Source organism: Staurois parvus, unplaced genomic scaffold (assembly GCF_062004578.1).
Source record: "Staurois parvus isolate SC_StPar_1 unplaced genomic scaffold, SC_StPar_1.0 ptg000813l, whole genome shotgun sequence".
Classification (NCBI taxonomy): domain Eukaryota; kingdom Metazoa; phylum Chordata; class Amphibia; order Anura; family Ranidae; genus Staurois; species Staurois parvus.
Genome location: NW_028318609.1, coordinates 3,278,111 through 3,304,857, shown reverse-complemented (window position 1 = coordinate 3,304,857; position 26,747 = coordinate 3,278,111). Strand labels below are relative to the sequence as shown.

At 43.6% G+C, this 26,747-nt stretch overlaps 1 protein-coding gene across 5 annotated transcripts in view; it reads right to left on the bottom strand.

The window, feature by feature from the left end:
- UNK (unk zinc finger) overlaps positions 1-26,449 on the bottom strand; it is an 86,616-nt gene extending 60,167 nt beyond the window's left edge. Inside the window, exons 1-4 of one of the 5 annotated variants that reach the window (XR_016306553.1) lie at positions 26,242-26,372; positions 16,457-16,666; positions 6,463-6,639; positions 3,109-3,239 (exon numbers count right to left, since the gene is read on the bottom strand). Coding sequence is in view for 4 of the 5 variants with exons in the window: in XM_089654904.1 (XP_089511030.1) it covers positions 3,109-3,239; positions 6,463-6,639; positions 16,457-16,666; positions 26,242-26,348 (625 nt within the window). In the remaining variant the exon portion in view is untranslated. Of the gene's footprint in view, positions 1-3,108; positions 3,240-6,462; positions 6,640-16,456; positions 16,667-26,241 lie in introns of all 5 variants that reach the window. The other 4 variants (XM_089654904.1, XM_089654901.1, XM_089654902.1 and 1 more) reach the window with 4 other exon arrangements.
- Positions 26,450-26,747: the final 298 nt, after the last annotated feature.

Here is a 26,747-nt window from a genome sequence, read left to right as displayed (position 1 = left end):
CTTTCAGTCAGATAATAAAACAATTAAACCAAAAAATCCTATTGCACATATTGGAGTTGATTCACTAAAGGCAAATAGACTGTGCACGTTGCAAGCACAGTTGCACTCATTTTCCCCACAGCTGAGTGAATGTGGTGAAGCTCTGCTGATATCCATCCTATAATCACATGCAAGAAAAAAATGCATTTTTTTTCCTTGCACCTGATTGGGTATTCTTTGCAAAGTGAAGCTTCACCACATTCACTAAGCTCTGGGAAAATGAGTGTAACTTGCAACATGCACAGTCTATTTGCCTTTAGTAAATCAACCCCTATGTGTTCCAATAACATTCATAATAGCCACAGACCATTTTGCTGTTTGTTTTGCATAGTGTGGGGTAGTAAACACTTTTCATGTGTTCTTTCACTTCCTGTCTCAAAATTCAACAGGAAGTAGGAGATATCTCTCCAAAGTAAGGGAAATCCTCTCTTAGTTCAGACATGTCCCCACTGAAAGATTGCTCATCTATTCCTGTTCTAGTGACAATTCAAAATATTTACATTTTTCTTTCTTTACTTTCAGTCCTGGTAAATGTGGTCAACAGGAAAACTAGAAAATCTGAATCTCCCTAACAAGGACACAGGCAGCAATAAAAATCAGAAGGAGGTTCTAAAACATCTCTACTCTATCCAAAATTAAAAAATGTCTTTAGCTACACTAATCTTTAGTATCTGTATTACAATATTTGCACCATGTATTGTGTGGTTTGCTTTTTAGCACTTATCACACGGTCTAATTCTCCTATTTTCACGTTATCTTCAACTAAGAGAGGGGGCACCACAGAGATGACCAAAACAACTGGTTTACTCCCCCCCCCCCCCAAACAATAGTAACACATATACAGAAGAGGGAGTGACAACTAGGCCTTCTAGTTGAGGCTAAACAAAGCACAAGAGAATATGAGCATTATTAAGCCACACAATGCAGTTTGCAATCATGATATTTTATTAAAAAACAATAAACATTAGTAGCCATAGTAGATGATATTTTAAAATTTCTTTTTACAATCCAGTTAAATATATAAAATACATGAACTTAAAGTGAAACTAAAGTATTTTTTATATAAAAGAGGTTAGACTTACCTGCTCTGTGCAACAAAATTGCACAGAAAGATAATTTACCTCCTCCTTTGGAAGTCTACACAGACACTGTTGGCTCCTCCCTTCTTCAGGTGCCTCCTGTAACAACACAGGGGCTCAGGAGGCACCTGTGAGTATCCATTCCTGAGCCAGGATGTGTGCATCTACAGACACACACAGCCCCAGTAAGCCATGCTTCCACTCCCTATTCACAGGAGTATGACTGACGACAACAGGAGCCCATGTTTCAGCTGCCCTCAGTTTCTCCTGTGAAAGCTGAATCGGGGGGGTTGGGGGAATGGCTTGGAGCTTGAGGCAGGTACGTTTTGTTTTTTTTTTGCGGGGACAGAGGGGGCTAGGACAGGTAGTGGGGCTTTTTTATCTTAAAGTGATACTAAAGTCTTGTTTTTTAAATTTTAAATAACAAATGTCATGATTGCCTGCTCTGTCCAGTGGTTTGGCACAGAGCAGCCCGGATCATCCCCTTCTCAGGTCCCCAGCTGACGCTCCTGGCCCCTTCCTACTGTTGGGTGCCCCCACAGCAAGCAGCTTGCTATGGGGGCACAGCTCTGCGTGTCCATTCACACACAGAGCCACGGCTTGGCCCTGCCCCCTCCCTCTTCTGATTGGCCAATGGCTCCCGCAGCTGCCTCAGCCAATCAGGAGAGAGCGTCCCTGGAGAACCAAGGCTCTGGTGGACAACGCTAGATTGGGAATAGTGCTCAGGTAAGTGGGGGGGGGGGGGCCTGCTATACACAGAAGGCTTTTTACCTTCATGCATTCCTTAAGGTGAAAAATTTTCAGGCTTTAGTACTACTTTAAATGGAGCTTTAGCTGCGCTGCCAGATCAAGTCCTTACTAAACCCTTCTTCAACCCCATGTCTCTTCTGCATTAAAATTCCTGTCTGTTTGCTAAAGTTCCATTTTAAGCCACTGCCTCGAAATAAGCAGAAGCACTGTTAGCCAGCCATGTGTGCTCCTTCAGCTGGCAGTTGGGCTGCCTATCAGTACCCTGCATGGCAAACTGACAGCTGAGTGGCTTAGTGTTATCAGCCTGCAAGAGAAAGTGCTGTTTGCAAGATGTGCAGAAAGCCCAACTTCAGGAAACTTTAAAATTAACCCTTGCAATAGAGCTATGCTCACTGCTCATTTAGATCTAGGAGACACAAGAAAGAGGATTTAGGTACCCAATCTTCCACTCCTCCTCACTGCTAGACCGGTCCCCAAAGCATCTCCAAGGATCTAAGGTCATGAAATTATCAAGACCAATGCAGCGTCCACAGCCTTGCATGGGGCATGAAAACGGCAAAGGACAGTCTAACACAGGAGAGTGCGGGAGCAGAGGATCATGTATGTTAATGAGCATCTCTTCTCCCTTAAACAAAAAGAGTAGTTAGCCCTCGCAGTGTGGGCACAACCCCACTACAAGAGGTAATTTGAACATTTCCCAGAGCTGCCAACCATTCTGAAAAACAGATTTAGGGTTTACATACATTTTATTGCACATAATAGCAGAAGAAATGGAAGAGAGACTTTGCTGCAGCTACCTAAAAAAAGTTTAAACAATCTACCCCCTGAACTAGGGATGCAGCTTAACTCTGCTGGATGTTGGAAGGAACCAAAGCAGGGAGACAGGCAACTCCTTCACCTGGCCCAGCTGATTGAATGTACCAGATGAAGTTGCATCCTATCAATTGCCCTGAAACATCAAGACCTATGGAAAGCTGTATAAAAGAATTGGTCCCTGAGCCTACCAGATTGATAACCACACCAGTACTACACTGGGATTTTAGTGGGACACCAGAGAAAAAAAAACTTATGCCCTAGCCCACTAAAACATCTTCCATGCGACCATGAAGGAACAGGGAAGATAAAGTAGGGACTCTGTTTTGAACTCTTCAACTACTGAAAGTCTTATAGTAATGCTGACAGATAGGATGAAACATAGAAATGACATTTCACACTTTAAGTAGTTGGCAATCATTCTCACCCTGCCACCGTGGCTCTTCTCCTAAAATCTTTTCTATCATGGCATGGCTTGCAGCTACAGCGGTCTGCCCTTCCATACTTCCATCCAGGGGTGTCTGTCCATTCTGCAGTGCCTCCATAGCTTGCAGCTCCCTGCATTAAAACAGAAAACTACATTTTAATATATTGTAGATTCATATACCACACTTGGTGGTCAATGATAAAAACTGATGTGTCTAAGGTCTTGTTCACATGGGTGGTAAAAATAGACAAGTTGAGCTGCAGTTTTATAGTCTCCCCAACTGCCCACCTAAACAAGGGCATACGGCCTCTCACAGCTATACACATGCTGTGCCAAAAATGAAACCCCTTGTTGCACTGAACATGACCCATTCAAATTAATTCATTGCATATGTTTGCGACACAGTGGTTTGGTCTTTCCAGGGTTAAAACAGGCAGTGAAAAGGTAACAGCTGCCTGTCAACTACCCTCTGAAAGCAAACCACCACACCCCTACATAAGCCAGAGAGATTAGGACAGCTGGCCAGAGTGGTGAAAAACCCTCCATTATCTTTGTTTTTAAGCCAATGCATTTGATGATGTTTCTAGGTAATATTCTTAAAATCTTAAATGGTATGTAGACCCCAGCAATTAACTTCTTTTATTTGACCTTTTTCTGTCTGTTAAATATACCATTAAAAACATTTTTAGATCCGTTTGAAGTGCTAAAAAATACCTATTTTTGCTTCCACATTTGTTGTCAGTTGATGACTTCCTGTGGCCCTGCCTGTGCTGACTGTTATCAGTTACATTGTTCCCAGTTGTCTCTGAGGACTACAGAACCCCTCCAATCTATGTTATGGAGAAGAGATGAGGGAAGTTATTGCAGCCCGGCCCTACAGTAACAATGCTGCTTCTCCAGAGATACAGAACAGTGAGTGAGCATTGTTACCCAAGGACAGGAAGTTTGTTTCCAGCAGAAATAAAGAAATAGCCTGAAAAAGAAAAGGAATATAGCAACCACATCCAAGGACTGGTAGGCTACAGTATATTAATGAAGTATCATCTAACACAGCTTTTCTCAACCTGAGTACCCCTATAGGCTGCTAGGGGTTTTTAGAGCTGGGGCAGGATGTCTTCCCACCCAATGGTGTATGTATAGTTGTGACACAAAACATCATTTGACACAAGAAACTGCATGTGATCATTTAAGCCTCTTCTCTCACAGGAATCCACTGGCATCAATGATCTTTTAGTTTTAAGGGGGGGCAATATTCCCACTGACCACCAATCTAAGGGGACATTTTCCCCTCTGACTACCAATGTAAGCGAGCCCTACTGCCTTCTGACCCACATCATAAGGGGTTTTTCTCCCCCACTGGTGGCCAAGGAACGGGGCTATTCTCTCTATGGATTATCAATATAAGTGTGTCCTTCTCTTCACTGACTACAAGTGTAAAGAGACCTTACTCCCCACTGGTCACAAACAAGGGGGCCCTTCTCCCTGCTGACCAAAAAATTGGGGCCGTCCTACACTGACCACTAACAGAGTAACCCTTTTCCACTGACCACCAACATATGGGAGGGAAGGTTTACAAACCATCAGTGTAAGGGGAACACTTCTTCACTTAACACCAATGTAAGGGAGCCCTTCCACACTGACATCCACTGTGTGTGGGCCCTTATCCACTGATCACCAATATAAGAGGGTCCTTCCCCACTGACATCAATGGAAGGGAACCCTTCTCCATCAAGCTATGGGGGCCCTGCACTGACCACCAACACATGGGAGCCCTTTACCACTGACCCCCAATGCGTGGAGGTTCTTCTCTACTGACTGTCAATGTTTGGGGCCCTTCTTTGCAGACCACCAATGTACAGCCCTGGCAAAAAGTTTTGCGAATTACACAAATATTAATTCTCACAAAGTCTGCTGCCTCAGTTTTTAAGTCCTTCGTTGCCATGAAAATTAACTTAACATCATGACAGTGATTCTCTCATTAACACAGGTATCAGTGTTGACAGAACAAGGCTGGAGATCACTCTGTCATGCTGATTAAGTTAGAATAAAGAAGCCACTTCTCACCAGGAAAAACAAAAGAGACAGACTGATATTCTGCAAAATGTACAAGGACTGGACTGCTGAGGACTGGGGTAATGTCATTTTCTCTGATTAATCCCCTTTCCGATTGTTTGGGAAATCTGGAAAAAACCTTGTCCAGAGAAGGTGAGAGCTACCATCAGTCCTGTGTCATGCCAACAGTAAAGTATCCTGAGACCATTTATGTGTGGGGTTGCTTCTCAGCCAAGGGACTGGGCTCACTCACAATTTTACCTAAGAACATAGCCATGAATAAAGAATGGTACAAAAACATCCTCCAAGAACAACTTCTCCCAACCATCCAAGAACAGTTTGGTGCCGAATAATGCCTATTCCAGCATGATGGAGATCCTTGCCATAAGGCAAATGTAATCACTAAGTGGCTTGGGAAACAATATTGACATTTTGGGTCCAAGGCCAGGAAACTCCCCAGACCTTAATCCCATTAAGAACTTTGTGGTCAATCCTCAAGAGGCGGGCGAACAAAAAAACCACCACAAATTCTGACAAGCTCCAAGCACTGATTATGCAAGAATAGGCTGCCATCAGTCAGGATGTGGCCCAGAAGTTGATTGACAGCATGCCAGGGTAAACTGCAGAGGTCTTGAAAAAGAAGGGTCAACACTGCAAATAGTGACTCTTTGTACAAACTTAATGTCATTGTCCATAAAAGCCTTTGACACTTATGAAATGCTTGTAATTATACTTCAGTATACCATAGCAACATCTGACAAAAAGATCTAAACACTGAAGCAGCAGACTTTGTGAAAAATAATATTTGTGTCATTCTCAAAACTTTTGGCCAGGACTGTAAGGGGGCACTTTTTCATTAATCATCAACATAAAAGGATCCCATCTCCACTGACCACCAATGTAAGGGGCCCCTCTTTACTGACCACCACTATAAGAGGGCCCTTCTACACTGACCACCAATATAAGGGAGCACTGTATTTTGTTTTTATGGCCATTATTATATGTTCAATTTTAATGTAATGCTTGTCACTAAAATAATATTCTTACATACAACAGGAGGTGTTAAAAAATGATCTACTTTGGGTGCTGGATATTCTAGGTACACCATATTCTTTATTCTGTTGTTGAGTATCATATCTAGAACTGATCACCCAAATGATATAATAATTGAAAATGATTTAAATAGTTCTTTAACAGTAAAAGGTTGAGGAAGGCTGCTTCATCACATAATAACTGTAGTACTTTGTGTGCAGGAAAAAAAGCATAGAGTATTCTGCACAAGTGTATGTGTGATCCTCCTACCTTATATCATACACAGGGGAGCGTAGATCATGGGGCCCATGGGCGAAGGCACAGTGCTGCCCATTCTTGGTACAATGACCCTTGGAGTCTGTCTCGTGGATGCAGATGCCAGTTTTGTAATAGCGTAGGTGGTACCTTCTTTCTGTATCCCCTGTTGTTCTGTGTAGGAAGGGGCAACTGAGCAGAAAGTAGGGAAGAGAAAGTTACAATAAAAACATTTTTTTGCACTTACAAGGCCACTAAAATGTTAAAACAAATTCTACCACTGGCACTAACATCAACCAATGCATCTATAGCGCTAACACGCATTCTTGATGTGTTTAATCACACGTTTAAGCTGTGGTAAAAATGCACCTCAGACACCCTCCAAGTGATTTTTTTTTTTTTTTTTTTTTAAATTAAAGTTGAACTTTAGTCAGAAAATTAAGTCCAGCTCGATCACTTCATGCTGAGCCCTTTTGCAGGTATAGTTATGTAAAACATTAAAAATAAGTGCCCATATTGTTCAAAAACCAGTAATACCCTGCTCTGCACATGCTCAGTTGCTTTCTACTTTTTGGCACTGTGCTGAAAATGTAGAGGCCGATCTGCTTACAGCCTAAAGATTTTCTGCAGTTCAAGGGCCCTGGGCTTCAGTAAAATGGCAGCTTCCTGCAAGAAGGAACAGGAGCAATGCTGGAGGCATTTTACAGAGCACACTAATTCTGGTAGCAGAATTATTCATTTGGAATGTATGTTCCATGCTAAAGAACATTATTTATCAACTGGTTATGGGTAAAGTTCTGCTGTAAGGGGGAAGTGTTTTTTTCCACCTCACTGATATTAGATAAACGTTTGCTAAATAAGCTGTAAATGCGCCGTAAACACTACTGGTGCGTTTGCGACGTGTTACCATAGACCTGAATGGAAGGAGATGACAAGCTTCAGCTCCTTCCAGACTCAACATGTAGCTTCATTTTTGCCGCACAGTGACCCGAAGCAACACAAATGCTACAAGTTTTTCAAATGTGAACAGCTTTGTTCACTGTCCATATTATCTACTTTGCCTACTTTGCTAGGCATTTGGGGAACTGCTAAAACACACCCCAAATGCCAGTTTCTAATGTCAGTATGAACAGGGCTTTAGAAAGATTTCCCCTCATTTCCTGTCCTGCTAACAATGTTTTATCAGACAGGAAGTGAGCAGAACTCTCCTATAGGAACTCAGACAGAAATAAAAATGCTTTTCTTTAGAAGTGGAAGGCTAGTACCCCATGTCCTATTTGTATTTATGCCTGTCACTGTTGCAGATTTTCCCCCACTTCCTAACAGGGGAAACCCTTGTCAGCAGGGCAGGAAGTGAGGGTAAATCTCTCTAACAGAGCTCCAGACAGCAGCACAAACAAAACAGACGTTCTAGTTCTTCAACTAAAGCTACAAAAAAAGAAAACAACATACACCTTAAAGCACTATGTTTCTGATATCACACACCAGGCTGATTCTGACCATGAGGTTATGCTACCCTTTTATCAACTGATTTAAAGTGCTTTGTAGACATAAGGAGTAGGAAACCTTTGGAGTGTAGTGTGCCAAAAAAATGCTTGTAAAATATAAATCAAAATGCCTACTTCACAATCTGAATCAAGAATATAAATTATGGTGCTATAAACTAGAATATGCAATAATAACCTGCAAAGTTGTTTCCAGTTTTTGCAATAACAACCCCCAGCATTGGTGTCGCTGTCTGCAATAACAACCTTCAGTATCGGTGTCACTGTCCGCAAAACAACCCCCAGCATTGGTGTCAGAGACTGCAATAGCAAGCCTCCCAACATTAGGCGTTCATAAAGAGGGGCAGCCTGGACAAGGGATAATGCATCGTCAAATATTCTACACAAGTGTATGTGTAATCTTTCTAACTTACCATACAAAGGGGAGTGTGGATCATGGGCAAAGGCACATTGCTGTGGTGAGAAGTGAGCATGGCTACATTTGGCTGAATTGGGGCATGGCTTAAAGGAATATAAGTAAATGTCTGAGTCTGTGCCTAATATTCACTGTACAAGTTTGTTGCAGTCCTGTGCTACTCTCAGCCTATTTAGTATCCAGCAACTGTTGAATCTTACAATCTTTGTCAAATCAACTTTCCAAAAATTATGTAACATGAGGACCTAAATAAACCATCCAATCAATCTATATCCAATCAGACAGGCCATCGTAGTACAATGTTATTGGTATATCAAGGGAGATTATTAAATCAGTTTGTAATGTATGTGGTGATTTTAAGATTATGTAACAGTGTCCCTTACATTGGTCAATGCAGGAGAAAAGTATGCTCTTACATGGGTGGTCAGTGGTAAAATAAAAAAAAATGCCCTGTTGGTGGTGGTCAGTGGTACAAAAATGCCTGTCATTTTTGGACAGTTGGAGAAAAACTAAATTACCTCCTATTGGTGGTCAATAGGAGGAAAAAGCCTGGTTTAATTAGCCAGTGGGGAAAAAATGTCCAGCATCATTGCTCAGGAAAAAAAAATCACTTGAATTATTGGTCAGTAAGAGGAAAGAAATGCCAAGGAAAAATGACTTTGGCATCAGCGGGTGTAAAATGCAGGGGTGAGGAAACAAGTAATACAGAGTTCAGGAGTAAGTAGTATTTAGTTTAGGGGTTAGGAGTAAGTAATGCAGGGCGCAGGGGTTGGAATTAAATAATGCAGAGTGTAGAAATCACAAGTAATGCAGAGTGCAGGGGTCAGGAGTAGCTATTGCAGAGTGTAGAAATCACAAGTAATGCAGAGTGCAGGGGTCAGGAGTAGCTATTGAAGAGTGTAGAAATCATAAGTAATGCAGAGTGCAGGGGTTAAGAGTAGCCATTACAGAGTGTAGAAATCACAAGTAATGCAAAGTGCAGGGGTTAGGAGTAGGTAATGCCGAGTACAGATGTCAGACGTAAGTAATGCAGACTTTAGGGGTCAGGAAAAAGTAATTCAGCGTGCAGACAGTGGCCCCTTATGTGTATGACCCAGAGTGGACCTGTATGTACCCCTACCAGTCCCCTGTGCCCAGCTGCCAGTATCTCACGTTAATATGCTTAAACTCCTTTCCAGTTCCACCATCATGTCCTAAACTGCCTTTTTCCCCCACCTCCCAAATACAGAGAAGTAACAGTGGCGCAGGAAAGCAACAGTGAGACACATCTACCTGTTCTGGTGCTAATCCCCACCAATTCACCTTTTTCACCCAACTCTGGTGCTTGTATGCAATGTCACATATAAATGCCTTGGATGGATAAGAGAGGTGGATCAGCAGGCACCAGAGGCTATGACCCACCACTGCTTCCATGCACCATTCTCAAATATGTAAATAGATGTTTCAATACTATACTAACAACAAAGTTGTTTAGAGTGTATGCATAGCTCCAACATTTTTTGGCATAGCAGGAAAGAGTTACAACCCCTGTCAGGTTATTTTCTTATGTCTGTATCCCAGAGACACAACAGGAAGTGAAAGGATATCTCTACAAAGTGGATTTACCCTCACCTGTTCTGGTCATCAGGAAAAATAGAGAGGAATCTACCTAGAAGGAACACAGACAGTATTGAAACCACAACAGGGTTCTGAATATTTGAATATGGTCTGTTATTTTGTTGTAAGTGAGAAAAAAAAATCTCCAAAAAAGTGAGGGGATTGTACCCTTACCTCCTGTTCTGGTTACAGCTCTAAAATTGTGGGGGGGTTTTAAACACTTTGTATCTCTAACAATGGTCACAAGGGTAAATAGAGAGGGTGATGTACCTAGTGGGGGACACATACAACAATAAAAACATGACAGGGTTTTAAATCCTTCTCTAATCTATCCAAAACAAAAACAGTTTTGGCTATACTTCCCTTTAAAGTGTATGTAAACTTTAAAAATGTACTTCCCTTATTTGTTTCCTTTTGGTCTGTTCAAGTAGAATTCCTATCCTACACTAACAATGTTTAAAAATTTTCCCGCCCCCTTTCTGCTACCTATGCTGCCTAACCTGTGTGAAAAAGATGTGTATACTTACCTATATTTACTCTGCCCCAGTCCAGTCACATGATCTGCAGCTTCGGCTCCCCTGTGATGGTCAGCAGCAGCTGCAAAGGAGAGGAGAGAAAGCCACCAACAGCTGAGACATGGGACCCTGTGAGTGATGCTCCCAGAATTCCTAGCTGTGGTTTAGTGCTCCTTCTTCCCCCCTGCAGCCACCACTCACTAACACAGGGGATCAAGTGACTGGACTAAAGCAGGCTGAAAATAGGTAAATACACATCTTTTTTGCACAGGCTAGGCAGCACAGATAGCAGGAGGGGGGAGAAAACATTTTAAACCGTTAGTGTAAGACTGGATCTCTACTTTAAATAAACAATTGAGCACAAATTCCTACCTGTTGATCCTGCCAGAAATCTTGCGATCTTATAACTTCCTCTGCACTCTGCCTGTGCTAACTACTATCAGTTACATTGTTCCGGGTTCACTTCATGGACTAAAGAACACCTCTCTTCTTATGTCCTGTCCTATGGTCCTACGACATTGAGCATTGTCACCCTAGGATAGGAAGTGGGCTACTGGCAGAATTACATGACCACGAAATAAAGGAAAACAGCTTGAAAATGAACTGGTAAACTGTGATATATTACATTTTTGTTCTTGGATTGAGATATGCTTTAAATATTCTTGTGCTGGACAAGGGTATCATCCATCCTCTGCCTTGTTCTACAGAATCGTAAACTAGCAAAGTACTATTTAAATGTCACTCAATTCATGTTTATTCTTGCCCGTGTTTGTTTTGTGGTAAGAGCCTATTTGAATCATTTTTCATCATTTAATACATATCAATGCATGTATGTGCATAAGCATGTGCCAGATTGATGTGCTACAATGTATACCTGAAAAAGACAAACCAAAGGGGATGAAAAGTAAATGGAGAGTGCATTTTGCAAGTGCAGTTGCAACAGTTTTCCTTAGTAACTGCAATGTGGTAAAGCTTCAGTTTATAAAGAATAGCCAATCAAGTGTAAAGAAAATAAAAAAAAGAGCATTTTTTGCTTTCACATGATTGGATGATGGAAATCAGCACAGCTTTACCACATTTATTAAGCTCTGGCGAAAATGAGTGCAGCTGTACTTGCAAAGTGCACAACCTATTTGTCTTTAGTAAATTAACCCCATAATGGGATAACACTGTAGCACAGGTAAATGTTTCTGCATATAAAAAGTATATGCCAAGTATATGAAAGTATGCAAAATACAGTAGTAGTACAGTAAATCAAACCCCTGTCAAGTTGTCTATTTAGGGCAAAGCAACTGGGTTTCTCACTAGCCCAGTACCCTACCAACTTTTACTAACCTTCATTACCCTCCCCTGCTGCCCTGTTCCTTCGTAGCAGCCATTGCAAATACCTGGTGCTTATGGATATGGGGGAACACTGAGCTCCTCCAAGGATGCAGCGCTTAGACCTGAGCAAGTAATAGCCAGGCCTGAGCACTGTTACCTGAAAAGGAGGATGATGTCATCAGACCTGTGTAAGCTCCAATAGATACAGAGCTTACAAATGCACAGCAGTGGCACAGCACAGAGAAGATGAATTGTCAGATAACAATAAAGACCTTGTAGGAGATCAAACCAAAAATGTTTTGGGAAGGCTGCCACCTCATGTAAACAGACAGGCGAATTCATAAAGAGTATCTAAGACACTTATTAGAATTGTGAGGTGCCTCCACATGACAAGTGTCAGTGTCAGATTCATGTACCTGTTGCTGAGTCTAGAGTATCTATACAAACTGAGCTTCCCCCATGCCAGAGCAGTGCCACACGGACAGCACAGTGGTGGGGAGTTTTGTATCTGAGGTGGTGGAGCATGATGGGGTTCCCCATCATGGTCCGTTTCCTTGTGATTGACAGCAGGCAGTGGATGGATCCTTAGCCAACAGACAGTCTGCTATTGGATGTAGAATCTGCCTGCTACCAAGGAGAGAGCGGACCTGATGTGGAACTATTGTCTTGGCTTGCCCATCATGTCCCACCCACTGGAGCATCACTGGTTACTAGGAGGTTGTTGGATGTGAAGCCGACAAGGTGACAGGGAGAGGATGGCAGCGGCAAAAATGCCACTCTGCTACATTGAGAAGAGAGATGAGCACTCTGCCTGTTTCTATGCATGAACCTAGAGTTGATCTTAATTACCTCCAGATACATTATCTACAAACTGAAGTCAGTTCTTTTTTAATCTGATACAAAATTAGCACCACTTTGTAAATGTGGCCTTATTAAGAACCACCTGATTCTTTCATACATATCGGTAAACTTACCAAAACAATTGGCAGGAATTTTGGAATCTAGTGTAGACCATTTTAAAGCGCCTTAGTGCAGCAGCCTGTATTAACCACTTGCTGGCCGGCCAAAAGACAGCTATAACACGGTGGCTAGTTCTGGGAGGGCATATCATGGATGTCCTCCCAGAACCATGCAAACCCCCCCCCCCCCCCCCCATCACACCCCCTGGGGCACGCACCGGCTGTGATCTGTGATCACTGTCTCCTTCGGACACAGCTGATCATGGTTCGAGGTAAAGGGCCAATCAGAGCGGTCTTTACCAGTGCCCATGAGTGCTGGCTGTCAGTGCCCATCAGTGATGCCTGTTAGTGCCTATCAGTGCCCACCAGTGCAGGTTCATCAGTGCCCATCAGTACAGCCTCATCAGCACACATCAGTGAAGGAGAAAAATCACTTATTTACAAAACTTTATAAACTAAAATAAACGTTTGGGTTTTTTTTTCAAAATTTTTGGTCTTTTTTTCATTTATTTAGCAAAAAATAAAAACCCCAGTGGTAATTAAATACCAACAAAAGAAAACTCAATTTTTCTAAAAAAAAATGATAAAAATATCATTTGGGTACAGTGTTGCATGACCACGCAATTGTCATTCAAAGTGCAACAGCGCCGAAAGCTGAAAATTGGCCTGGGCAGGAAGGGATAAAAGTGCCTGGTAGGCAAGTAGTTAAAGGAAACTTGTACTGAAAGACATATGGAGGCTGTCCTGCTGACCCCTTCCTCTGAAAATTCTTGTTCCCTAGCTGTTATGCACATTAGAGATGAGCGAATTATTCAAAAATTCGATTCGGCTGATTCGCCGAACTTGCGGGAGAAATTAGATTCGATGCGAATTTATTCGCCGTGAATTTAACTTATTTAAAGGGTTTCTAGGCTTCAGAGAGCCTTTATATTAGTGCAGAACACTGTACCTTTAATTTAAATGCCCTTGGAGTCTGCTGGGGAAGAGAAATAATACTGACAGTCAGTATGACATGCAGATGAGTGCCGTCGATCTTAGAATCACCGCACACTTCACTCATTTGGGCAGTCACGGGGCACGACGAAGAAGAAGAAGAATGAAAAGAAGAAGAAGAAGAATGAAAAGAAGAATGAAAAGAAGAAGAAGAAGAATGAAAAGAAGAAGAAGAAGAATGAAAAGAAGAAGAAGAAGAATGAAAAGAAGAAGAAGAAGAATGAAAAGAAGAATGAGAAGAATGAAAAGAAGAAGAATGAAAAGAAGAAGAAGAAGAATGAAAAGAAGAAGAAGAAGAATGAAAAGAAGAATGAAAAGAAGAAGAAGAAGAATGAAAAGAAGAAGAAGAAGAATGAAAAGAAGAAGAAGAAGAATGAAAAGAAGAATGAAAAGAAGAAGAAGAAGAATGAAAAGAAGAAGAAGAAGAATGACAAGAAGAAGAAGAAGAATGAAAAGAAGAAGAAGAAGAATGAAAAGAAGAATGAAAAGAAGAAGAAGAAGAATGAAAAGAAGAATGAAAAGAAGAAGAAGAATGAAAAGAAGAAGAAGAATGAAAAGAAGAATGAAAAGACGAAGAATGAAAAGAAGAAGAAGAATGAAAAGAAGAAGAAGGATGAAAAGAAGAATGAAAAGAAGAAGAAGAATGAAAAGAAGAAGAAGAATGAAAAGAAGAATGAAAAGAAGAAGAAGAATGAAAAGAAGAATGAAAAGAAGAAGAAGAATGAAAAGAAGAAGAAGAAGAATGAAAAGAAGAATGAAAAGAAGAAGAAGAAGAATGAAAAGAAGAAGAAGAAGAATGAAAAGAAGAATGAAAAGAAGAAGAAGAAGAAGAATGAAAAGAAGAAGAAGAATGAAAAGAAGAAGTATTCCAGTACAGCAAAAAGTGTATCTGCAGAGAGCTCCGCTATTTCTGACAGTTCTCTGACAGTTCCTTCACATTTACAGCGGTTGAAACATTGTATCTATTTATTTCCGAATAAAAACATCTGTATCCTAAATGGAAACAAATAGATACAATGTTTCAACCGCTGTAAATGAACTGTCAGAACTGTCAGAAATAGCGGAGCTCTCTGCAGTGACACTTTTGCCGGCTGATCGGGAAAAATTCGATTCGTGCACCCGAAGTTGGCTAAAATTCGGATTCGATGCGAATCGAATTTTTCCCGATATTCGAAACGAATTCCACTTCGCCTGGTTCGATTCGCTCATCTCTAATGCACATCTAACGACTTGGAACAAGTACACATATCAGTAGTTCTACCTTCATTGGCTGCATGCTTTTGATAGGTCAATGACTTACAAAGTATAGAGATCAGAGCAGGGGTAGACTGACAACTCATGGGGCCCCCGGGCAATAGGGGATCATGGGGCCCCTGTGTCCTTGCCCAAACTCAAAAAAGCCTATGAAAAAGGTACCAGGGGCATCTCATGGGGCCCCCTACTGACCCCGGGCACTCAGGCAGTGCCTGAGTTTCCAAATGGTCAGTCCGCCCCTGGCCTGAACCCAGCAGTGACAGCTGATTGTCAAAAACATATAGCAGAAGGGAACATCAATTCTTCCAAGGACACAAAGTGAAACTGGGCAGGATTGGAAAGGGAAGGATTAGAGCCTCTAGAGCAGGGGTGTCAAACTGTGGCCCTCTAGCTGTCATGGAACTACAGATCCCATGAGGCACTGCAAGGCTGACAGTTACAAGCATGACTTCTAAAAACAGAGGCATGATGGGATTTATAGTTCCTCAACAGCTGGAGGGCCACAGTTTGCCACCTGTGCTCTAGAGGCTGGCCTCAAGTTTGTGTCTACTGTGTACATTTTTCCCATAGACAGCAGTATAATCCTAGACTGCTCACAGTACAGCTGTATTCATTTTAGGTTAGGTTCATATCTGTGCAGGTGGTTCCCCTGTGGGTCTGCACCTGCTCTGCAGTCACAACTACCCACACAGAAAAATGCACTGGATGCACGTGGGTTGCCATTAATCCTAAAGGCATGACCAACACACTGGAAATCGCTCCCGCACTGCACTTACGGTTCCCTTACAGGCAGCAATCTCTAAAATGCTGCAGGGACCTTTTCCCTGCATTTCAGGAAACATGGTAGTCAAATGAATGGGCTGCCGTGCTTGTGCAAAGTCCGCCCCTGGATCAGAGAAAGGCAGGCTGCTATCATTTTCAGGGGCAGCTTTGGCTGTCTAAGAGCTAATTCACACGTACAGTATGGACTGAAGCTCAGGTTTCACAACTAATTGATACAGTAGGTGTTCACCAGTTTATGTCAGGTTTACATCAGGTTCAGGACAGGATTAGCTCTCGGGATTATCCTGTTCACACATGTGCGGTTTAGAAACGGTTCCCACAGAAGTCAATAGCCTGTAATCCGCACCAGAACCAGACCTCACTGCTCAGAAATCGTAAATGACTCTTTCTCAAACCGCACTGAATCCGCACTGCCAGTGCACTGAACATATGTGAACAGGCACCATGGGAAACAATGTTATTTCACATGTCATGAGGATTGGATGCGGTTCAAACTACATCCAATCCGCTTATATGTGAACCGGCACTAAATAATTATTTCAGTTCAGGCTTCCTTCAATTTTAAAAACAAGACAAAATTGTTTAATTCACTACTTTTCCAAATGTTACAATATAAGAATAATATATGACAGATGTAATTGCCAGCCACTATAAAATACTACTCACTCATCTCCTTCAGGGCACAGGCCTGTAGTCTCATCATACTTTGTACAGTAGATGTCTGGGCTGTAGTTAAATGTCCCGTCTCTACGTCGTACTGACCTCCGCCGCCGCTGGTTGACAAAGTGCCAATGGAAACAAGTATAGGGCCTATGCTGAGTACATTTGTGCTGTACAAATAAGGGGCACTGCTCAGTCCGAAATTCTTTCAGATATCTGAGGAATAGAGAATATAAACAATGATGAATTAAATGTCATAGCACAGTTAGCAAAAACATTAGACTCATCACTTATTTGTTTTTTAATATTTCTACCGGATTACTTTCACTGCAGAATACAGTCCCACTAAAGTGTATGTATAGCCAAAGGTTTTGAATAGAGTGGGGAAGGGTTAATACCCCTCTCAGTTTATCTTTTTCAGTTTGTGTCCTCTTTTGGAGATTTCTTGTACTGGGGATACTACAGGAAGTGAGTAGAAATCATTACAAAGACAGGATAGTCGTCACCCTACCAGGTGCCCCTATTAATAGTCTTTCTTCTCGGTGACAACTAAAATTTGGAATTTTCCATCAATTTTAGACTTAACAGGACATATAGAAGGTAAATCAACACAGCAATAAAAACCTTCAATATGGTGCAGTATGGCGAGTACTCCAACCCTTTTATAGGAAGAAACTGAATAATGGCTCTTAATTCAAAGATGCCTTATTTGATTCTTACCATTATAGCCCATTGCAATCCTGACTGCAAGAATCAAAGCATCAAGTTAAGATGACCATCACACACACGGATGCATTTTGGCTATATGTTTATATATTTATTTATTTGCAAAATGCATCTACAATTTGGGGTATTTCCTTTTTTCGGCATTTCAAAAGCACGCACCATTTTGACTCTAAATATATTTAGTACTTATTACCTCGACACAGTCTCATATTTTATATTTACTAGAAAATGTGGAGATCCTATTGTTTTTATGTGCACTAATAAAACATTCTTTTTAAAAACATTTGTGCGCGGTTTACATTTTTTTTCTCATTTTATGCTACTTTTTTCTTTTTTTTGCCATGGAGTCTCTGAAAATTTCTAGTGAGAACATTGAATACTCACCTACTACTATATACTGATTAGCTAAATGCGTAAGATTCTGATAAACTGAGCTTTAATACAACTGTAGCTCTGAATTATATACAACGTAAGATGATGATAATACTGAAATAGAATATATTATTTTTAAGCAAGAACTTGGCTTTTAAAATGGATACTACAGTCATATTTTAGATGCTGCCCAGTACTAATGCTGTGATCTTGCAGGTACTGGAACTTGGGTATTCCTGTGCCATTGAATCTAAAGATTGTTAATTTGGTTACATAAAGCAGGTTTATAGGCATTATTTGTTATTTAATACACTACAAACCACCAGCCAGTGTATAGTACAGGTGCCTCCAGATGTTTGCAAGTACCCATGGGTAATTTGCAGGACAACCTAGAACCTCCAAAAACAGGCTAATCTGCTAGGGAAGCATCAACCCCAGCTGTTATGGCGTTCCCCTTGTTGCTTGCTTAACGTCCCTATTAGGCAAAAAGTAGTGAGTGGCAGCCCCGCTAGCCAACAAAAGGGTGAAAAGAGTAGAAGGAGGTAGACCATAGGTCAGCCATGACAACTGTGGTCAATGTTTCACTAACCGCGCAATCTAGCATTTCAGGGCACAAGGTTGTTATACAGAGTAATTAAAGGAACATACAGGAACCTAAAGATGTCTGCTGTATATACAGGCAGACAATAAAGTGGCCAACAAAGCTTAGGATTGGGGTTTTTAGAGGGTTTTTTTGTTCTAGCAGTTTAAAGCACACAATCTTGTCCAGTAGTGGTGTGGAAAGCTATGCAGTAATATTTTCCTTAAATAGACTTATGTTCCAAAGTTTAAGATGGCTAAATATCTACATGTAGCGCTACCTTCGTGAGGGCCGCTGTGTTGTGGGTACCCCTAAGCTCCTCTCCACACAGCCAGGCAACAGGTATTTCTCACACAGACTTGCATCCAAGAGACAGTAACCAGTCCATGGGAATGGTTTTGTTGTTTTAATAGAGGGAAATCAACTTGGATAGGGAAATAGGGATTATGGGATGCCCATCTGGCTTGAATCAATGAAAGGGGGACACTTCCTTCCTATGTACAAAGGCATATCCTGGACTTTTCTTTTCTTGAAAGCTGTCAGTCGTTGCGGATCAGTAGCAATAGCCCCACAAAAATCAGCTTAGCTTCTTGTAATTACAAGCAGAGATATCTTCTCCCCCTCCCCACCCCCATAGAGTTGCTCCCAACTCCACAGCCTGCAAGCACTACCAGCCCTCCTGGCTTCTTGGAAGATCCCCCAGGAAAGGATAAGCAATTGAGCCCAGCGCTGTCCTTAGAAAGCTTGCTTCATGTGGCAATCTTTCCCTTTGCAGACCCCAGAGAGTGCTGCTGTACTCATTCTGTCCTCTTTGCTCCTTGCTGCTCCAGGTCTTGATCCCATTCACACCTCATTGCTGAATGTATCCTCCTGAGCCAGCCCAAGTCCAGCCTGGAGGCCGCCCCCCTGGGGACCCCTCCTAGGCACCGACAGTCTCCTCAGCACTGCATCTTCCACTCAAGTCCCCAGTCAACCTGACTTTCCCATTTTTATGAGCCAGTCCACCACTCTACCAGGGCATCCAAACCTGGGATTAGCCGGACTCCCATAAACATGCAGATTAGGTCTCCATCCCTTCCTGCTTACCGACTTCTGGAAGGTTCTATGGTCCTCCAGAGTCAGAAGAAGGTGTTAGAGCCACAACCTGTTGAGTCATCCAGCTGACCTGCAATTACCCGACCTCAATCACAGACTCACACAATTACCATGAGTCATACACAATGGTTTTACCTGCAGTTCACTACACTATTCTAGTAGCACACTAGAGGTTGCTACATACAGTCTAAAAAGACCCTGTCACCAGCCAGCTATTTTATACCGAATTACATCCATGTACATGAGGCCTTAACCATAAGACTGGCTAAACAGAATCTCGGTGTCTTTGGTAGAACAAACAGTCCACATAAATAAATATACTGTATATCAGCTAAAATTTCAACAAAGTTTTAGTCATTTTCTTTAGAAATCTGTTTGTGACTCTATCACACGGGAGCTCAGCCCCATGCAGTGGCCAGAGCTGTTTACTTTTTTTTTCTGAGCTGCGTGCAGGTAGCTTGTAAAACATAATGGGAGTGCATCAGACTCACCTGCACAGCCGAGCTTGAAAGGTACTGAGGGACAGGAGCATAACCCCAACGTAGAGCCTGTGCATCTAGGCCCATCCACCAGTGCCTGCCTGTCTGTGAAATCAATATCTCAGATCTGTGTGGCATCAGTTAAAGTGTTCTAAACCCTTACATATACTGAGTGAAGTAACTAGCTTCAGATGATACACAAGAGGTGAAACAAATCATCCTATATAAGTTGTACCTGTTTATCCCTCTCTTCTCCACAGCCTTCTAAAGCACACATTTTACACTACATTTCTACTTCTGGAAGCAGGGATCTGACATACATACTGCACTTGCACAGCATACAGCAGGGCGTGTAATCTGAGACCTGAGTGGAGGGAATGGACACACCACCCTCTACTCAGTCTCATATGGAAACATGCACAGATAACGCTGTCAATTACCTTCTGTGTGCTGGGGGGGGGGGGGATTTTGGGGTTTTAGAATAACTTGTAAGAAGAGACTCACAGACAAAAGAGGAAAGAGAGGCAAGAATAAACTACAGAGGGTTTGTTCTGTTAATTTTTCATTTCAGACGCCTATAACCACTAAGTACACCAAAGCACCCCATGTTCTGCCCAACAGCTCACACATTTGAAAGCCCTCTGTAAGCCTTATTTCAGATTTCAGCTGACATGACCCAAGTTTCAGTTTTCAGGTGACTAAACTGGTGATTCAGAGTAAACTGTCTGCACTGGAACATTATCCCTGTGAATTTTGATCGATTAAATAAGTAAACTAAAATTGTGTATATCTGACCAAAATGTAGGGTGCTGGCCTCTTCTTTATCTACGTGGTTTGGGTGAAGGAGTTTGATTTAGCTTGCTACAAGCTGCCTACATGCATGCCTACAAGCCTACAAGCCTACAGAGCTACCATAATTATAGCAGGGATAATATTCGAAATGTTTACAATGGGTATATACACTGCTCAAAAAAATTAAAGGAACAATTTATAGGTAAAAGTTGATCCAGGGAATATCCGATTGCCTCTCAGGGGAACAGGAAGGAATTTTTTTCCCAGCAGGTGCAAATTGGATCATGCTTTGCTGGGGTTTTTTTGCCTTCCTCTGGATCAACTGTGGGTATAGGGCTATAACTTTTTTTTTTTTTTTTCATGGTTGAACTGGATGGACTTTTTGTATTTTTTCAGCCAGACTAACTATGTAACTATGAACACTTTGAAAACACATCAGATTTAAAAACAGAGGAGGGAGGCCTGGTGGTCCGCCTTTAAAGTATTGGGCTTACGTGTTTCCTGTCCCGGAGATAGGAGCTCTACATCTCAAGGGGCTGTCCTGGAAGACATTTGGAGAAAATTGGCTTGGGCAAGAAGGGGAAAAAAGTGCCCGGTAAGCAAGTGGCTGAAGTGAATAACTCTACAATGAGTTCACTATATGGACCACCTATGTACACTGCTAAAAAAAAAAATGAAATTAACACTTTGAAAACACATCAGATCTCAATGGGGAAAAATCTCATGCTGGACATCTATACTGATATGGATTGGGTAATGTGTTAGGAACATAACGATGCCCCATCGTTTGATGGAAATGATCAACCTACAGAAGACTGAATTCAAAGACACCCCGAAAATCAAAGTAAAAAAATGATGCAGCAGGCTAGTCCATTTTGCTGAAATTTAGTTGCAGCAACTCAGAATGGTACTCAGTAGTTTGTATGGCCCCCACGTGCTTGTATGCATGCCTGACAACGTTGGGGCATGGTCTTAATGAGACGACGGATGGTGTCCTGGGATATGTCCTTCCAGATCTAAACCAGGGCGTCACTGAGCTCCTGGACAGTCTGAGATGCAACCTGGTAGATTCGGATGGACTGAAACATGACATCCCAGAGGTGTTCTATTAGATTTAGGTCAGGCGAGTGTGGGGGCCATTCAATGGTATAAATTCCTTCATCCTCCAGGAACTGCCTGCATACTGTCGCCACATGAGGCCTAGCATTGTCGTGCACCAGGAGGAACCCAAGACCCACTGCACTGGAATAGGGTCTGACAATGGGTCCAAGGATTTCATTGCGATACCTAATGGCAGTCAGAGTGCCACTGTCTAGCCTGTAAAGGAATGTGCGTCTCTCCATGGATATGCCTCCCCAGACCATCACTGACCCACCACCAAAACAGCCATGCTGAACAATGTTACAGGCAACATAACATTCACCACAGATTCTCCAGACCCTTTCACATGTCACGTGTTCAGGGTGAATCTGCTCTCATCTGTGAAAAGCATGGAGCACCAGTGGCTGACCTGCCAATTCTGGTGTTCAATGGCAAATGCCAAGCGAGCTCTATGGTGCCGGGCAGTGAGCATAGGGCCCACTAGAGGACATCGGGCCCTCAGGCCACTCTCATGAAGTCTGTTTTGGATTGTTTGGTCAGAGCCATTCACACCGGTGACCTGCTGGAGGTCATTTTGTAGAGATCTGGCAGTGTTCATCCTGTTCCTCCTTGCACAAAGGAGCAGATACCGGTCCTGCTGACAGACTAAGGACCTTCTATGGCCCCGTTCAGCTCTCCTAGAGTAACAGCCTGTCTCCTGGAATCTCCTCCATGCTCTTGAGACTGTGCTTAGAAACACAGCAAACCTTCTGGCAATGGCACGTATTGATGTGCCGCCCTGGAGGAGTTGGACTGCCTGTGCAACCTCTGTAGGGTCCAGGTACCGCCTTATGCTACCAGTAGTGACACTGACACTAGTCAAATGAAAAACTAATAAAAACAGAAAAGATGAGTAGGGAAAAAATGTCAGTGGCCTCCACATGTAAAACCATTCCTGTTTTGGGGGTCGTCTCATTGTTGCCCATCTAGTGCACCTGTTGTTAATTTCATTAACACCAAAGTAGCTGAAACTGATGAACAACCCCCCTCTGCTACTTAACTGACCAGATCAATATCCCAGGAGTTTCATTGACTTGATGTTATACTCTGATTAAAAAGTGTTCCTTTCATTTTTTTTGAGCAGTGTATAGACTTTCCTATACTACTGCTATAATTGAAAACAGTATGTCTGATATCAACATACACTATATTGCCAAAAGTATTGGGACGCCTGCCTCTACACACACATAAACCTTAATGACATCCCAGTCTTAGTCCGTGGGGTTCAATATTGAGTTAGCCCACCCTTTGCAGCTATAACAGCTTCAACTCTTCCGGGAAGGCTGTCTACAAGGTTCAGGAGTGTGTCTATTGCAGGCCATAGACGGGTCGAACATCGGCCGATTTTTCGAACGATAAACGAACAATCGATTGTTCATTCGGCCTACGTTACCACCAACGATTTAAAAAATCGGCCGACTAAATCATAAAGTTCACCCCATAACTTCTGTCCCTTGCAGGTCTCGCCTCATGCGCAGATTTTTTATCGTTAAAACGATTGGCCGATTTGGCCATCATTACCAGGAAAATCAGCCGATCGTCCAAATCGGCTGCAAATTTTCCAACATGACCGATAATCTCAAAGTGCAAAAAACCCAAAAAACGGCCGACCAATTGACCCACTAACAGTGCGAAAATCGGCCGATTTTTTTTTCGGACGAAAAATCAGCCGATTTTCGAACCGTCTATGGCTGGCATATGGGAATGTTTGACCATTCTTCCAAAAGACCATTTGTGAGGTCAGGCACTGATGTTGGACAAGAAGGCCTGGCTCGCAGTCTCCACTCTAATTCATCCCAAAGGTGTTCTATCGAGTTGAGGTCAGGACTCTGTGCAGGTCAGTCAAGTTCCTCCACCCCAAACTCACTCATCCATGTCTTTATGGACCTTGCTTTGTGCACTGGTCAGCAGTCATGTTGGAACAGGAAGGGGCCATCCCCAAACTGTTCCCACATTGTTGGGAGCATGAAATTGTCCAAAATGTCTTGGTATGCTGACGCCTTAAGAGTTCCCTTCACTGGAACTAGGGGGCCAAGCCCAACACCTGAAAAACAACCCCACACCATAATACCCCCTCCAACAAACTTTACACTTGGCACAATGCAGTCAGGCGAGTGCCGTTCTCCTAACCCCCAATGTAACAGGGCACTGTTCCTAATGACTTCCAATATAACAGGGCCCTCTTCCTTCTGACCCCCAATGTAACAGGGGACTGTTCGTACTCATCCCCAATGTATAGAGACACTCTTTCTACTGACCCCTCAATGTAAAGGGGTACTCATCCTACTGCCTCCCAATGTATTGGGGTACTCTTGCTACTGCCCCCCAATGTAACAAGACACTCTTTCTACTGACCCCCATGTAACAAGGCATTCTTCCTACTGACCCCAACCCTTAATGTAACGAAACACTCCTAATGACCCCCAATGTATCAGGGGACTCTTCCTGCTAACCCCCAATGCACCATGAGACTCTTCCTGCAGACCCCTCTCAATTTAACAGGGACTCTTCCCATTGACCCCCCAATTTACAGACACTCTTTCTACTGAACCCCAATGTAATGGGCATTCTTCCTGCTGACACCCAATATATCAGGGCATTCTTTCTATGGACCCTTAAAGTACTGGGGCTCTCCTCTTACTGCCCCCAATGTAACGGTACATTCTTGCTACTGACCCCCAATGTAAAGAGGCATTCTTCCTACTGAACCCCAATGCAACAAGGGACTCTATTGACCCCTCAATTTACCAGGCACTCTTCCTACTGAACCCCAATATAATGGACATTCTTCATACCTACCCCCAGTGTATCAGGGTATTCTTTCAACTACCCCCCCAATGTAATGGAGCACCCTTCATACTGATCCCCCAAGAGATGGGGCATTCTGATCACCACCAACTTAAAGGGGCTCTTCTCTACTGACCACTAAAATAATGGGACCACAAACCTTAGGGGCTTTTTTCTGTTGACCACCACTGCAACGGGACCCTCCTCCACTGACCACCGATGTAGGGAAGCTTTCCTCCACTGACCACCAATGTAAGCGAGTCCTCCTCCACTAACCACCAATGTAAGGGGACCCCCCTCTACTGAACACCAATGCAAGCGGGTCCTCTTCCACTAACCACCAATGTAATGGGACCCTCCTCCACTGAACAAGGATGTAAGGGACCTTCCTCCAATAGCCACCAATATAAGGGGGCCCTCCTCTGTTGACCACCAACATAAGGTGACCCTCCTCTGCTGACCACCAACCTAAGTTGGCCCTCCTCCACTGACCACCAACGTAAGGGGACCCTCCTCCACTAACTACTAACGTAAGTAGCCGGTCTTCACTGACCACCAACATAAGGGGGCCCCCCTCCACTGACCACCAACATAAGGGGGCCCTCCTCCACTGACCACCAATGTAAGTAGCCAGTCTCCATGGACCATGTAGCCAGTCTCCACGGACCACCAACATAAGAGGGCCCTCTTCCATGACCACCAATGCAAGTAGCCGGTCTCCGCTGACCACCAAGATAAGGGGGCGCTCCGCCACTGACCACAAACATAAGTAGCCTGTCTCCACTGACTACCAACGTAAGGGTGCCCTCCTTTGCTAACCACCAATGCAAGGGGGCCCTCCTTTGCTAACTACCAATATAAGGAGCCCTCCTCTGCTAACCACCAATGTAAGCGGTTCTCCTCCGCTAATCACCATTGTAACGGGGCCCTCCTCCGCTAACCACCATTGTAACGGGGCCCTCCTCCGCTAACCACCAATGTAACGGGGCCCTCCTCCGCTAACCACCAATGTAACGGGGCCCTCCTCCGCTAACCACCAATGTAACGGGGCCCTCCTCCGCTAACCACCAAAGTAACGGGGCCCTCCTCCGCTAACCACCAATGTAACGGGGCCCTCCTCCGCTAACCACCATTGTAACGGGGTCCTCCTCCGCTAACCACCAATGTAACGGGGCCCTCCTCCGCTAACCACCAATGTAACGGGGCCCTCCTCCGCTAACCACCAATGTAATGGGGCCCTCTGCTGACCAGACACTACATTTCACACCATGTCCTTTTTTTGTGCCCGTTGCCCATTATGTATTCCAGGTACTTATGCCCATGCTCTTCAGCAGTAATACTGATCTAGTACATATTCATATAGAAGGTGGAGGCTGGGATACAGGGGCCCTCCTCAGTGTGATGTCTATTAATCATCCCAGTATACGGGGAGCATGTTCAGGGAATGAAGACTGGGAGAGTGTGGACTGGCATTGGTCAGTGTGGGTGTAGGCTGGCTCCGATTTATTATAGAATAGAGTGGTGTGAAGTGTCCTCCTAGGTGCACCCTAGTGAGGTGAGTACATGGAAAGCTCTGTCAGCCAACAAAGGCAGATTAAAGGGGAAGTCCCTGTCCCACTGCTCACTGAACACTTCTCCCGGAAGCAGTGACACATTCTGTACTCTGACAACGCCGAGCCCCGCACGCTTCGCGCCCCAACCACGCCCCGCCCATTTTCTCCAGGTTTGACCGGTTCCCGCCGGCCTGGGCGCGGGGCACTGCGCGTGACTCACGCCTCCCGCTGACGTCAGTCGTCTTGTGCCGTGTTTTTTTTACGTACGTGTAGTGCTGCGGCTTCTCGGGCTGCGCCTGGAGCGCTCCGCTCGCCACTGCTGCCGGGGAAGCGGACGAGGCGGATGGTGAACTGGGGACGGGGCCCTTAGACATCTTCGGGCCTCCCTCCTACGTTCCTTTTATCGCTGGCTCTACGCGGAACGCCGCGGTGGGGGCCGAGCGCGCCTGCGCGGACGCCATGAAAGGAAGTGAGAAGTGCTTCCGAGGCACTACGAGGAAAGGGGAGAAGACGTACTGCGCTCGTTTCACCACTAGAGGGAAGCATTGTGCCTACGAGAATGGTTTGGCGAGCAGCATGACGGGAGTTGTAGTTTACTGATCGTGTTTCCGGTCTGTGCTCCTCCATCCGGGAGTGTTAGAAGGAGGGAGGTGACATGAGAGGGGGCTTGTAATAGGCGGCTGCTGAAGCGCTGTACATAAAAGGGGCTGCCTTTACCTCACTGTTAGGTGTGGGGGGGTGTTACTGCACAACTGGAGATTTTCCTCTACATT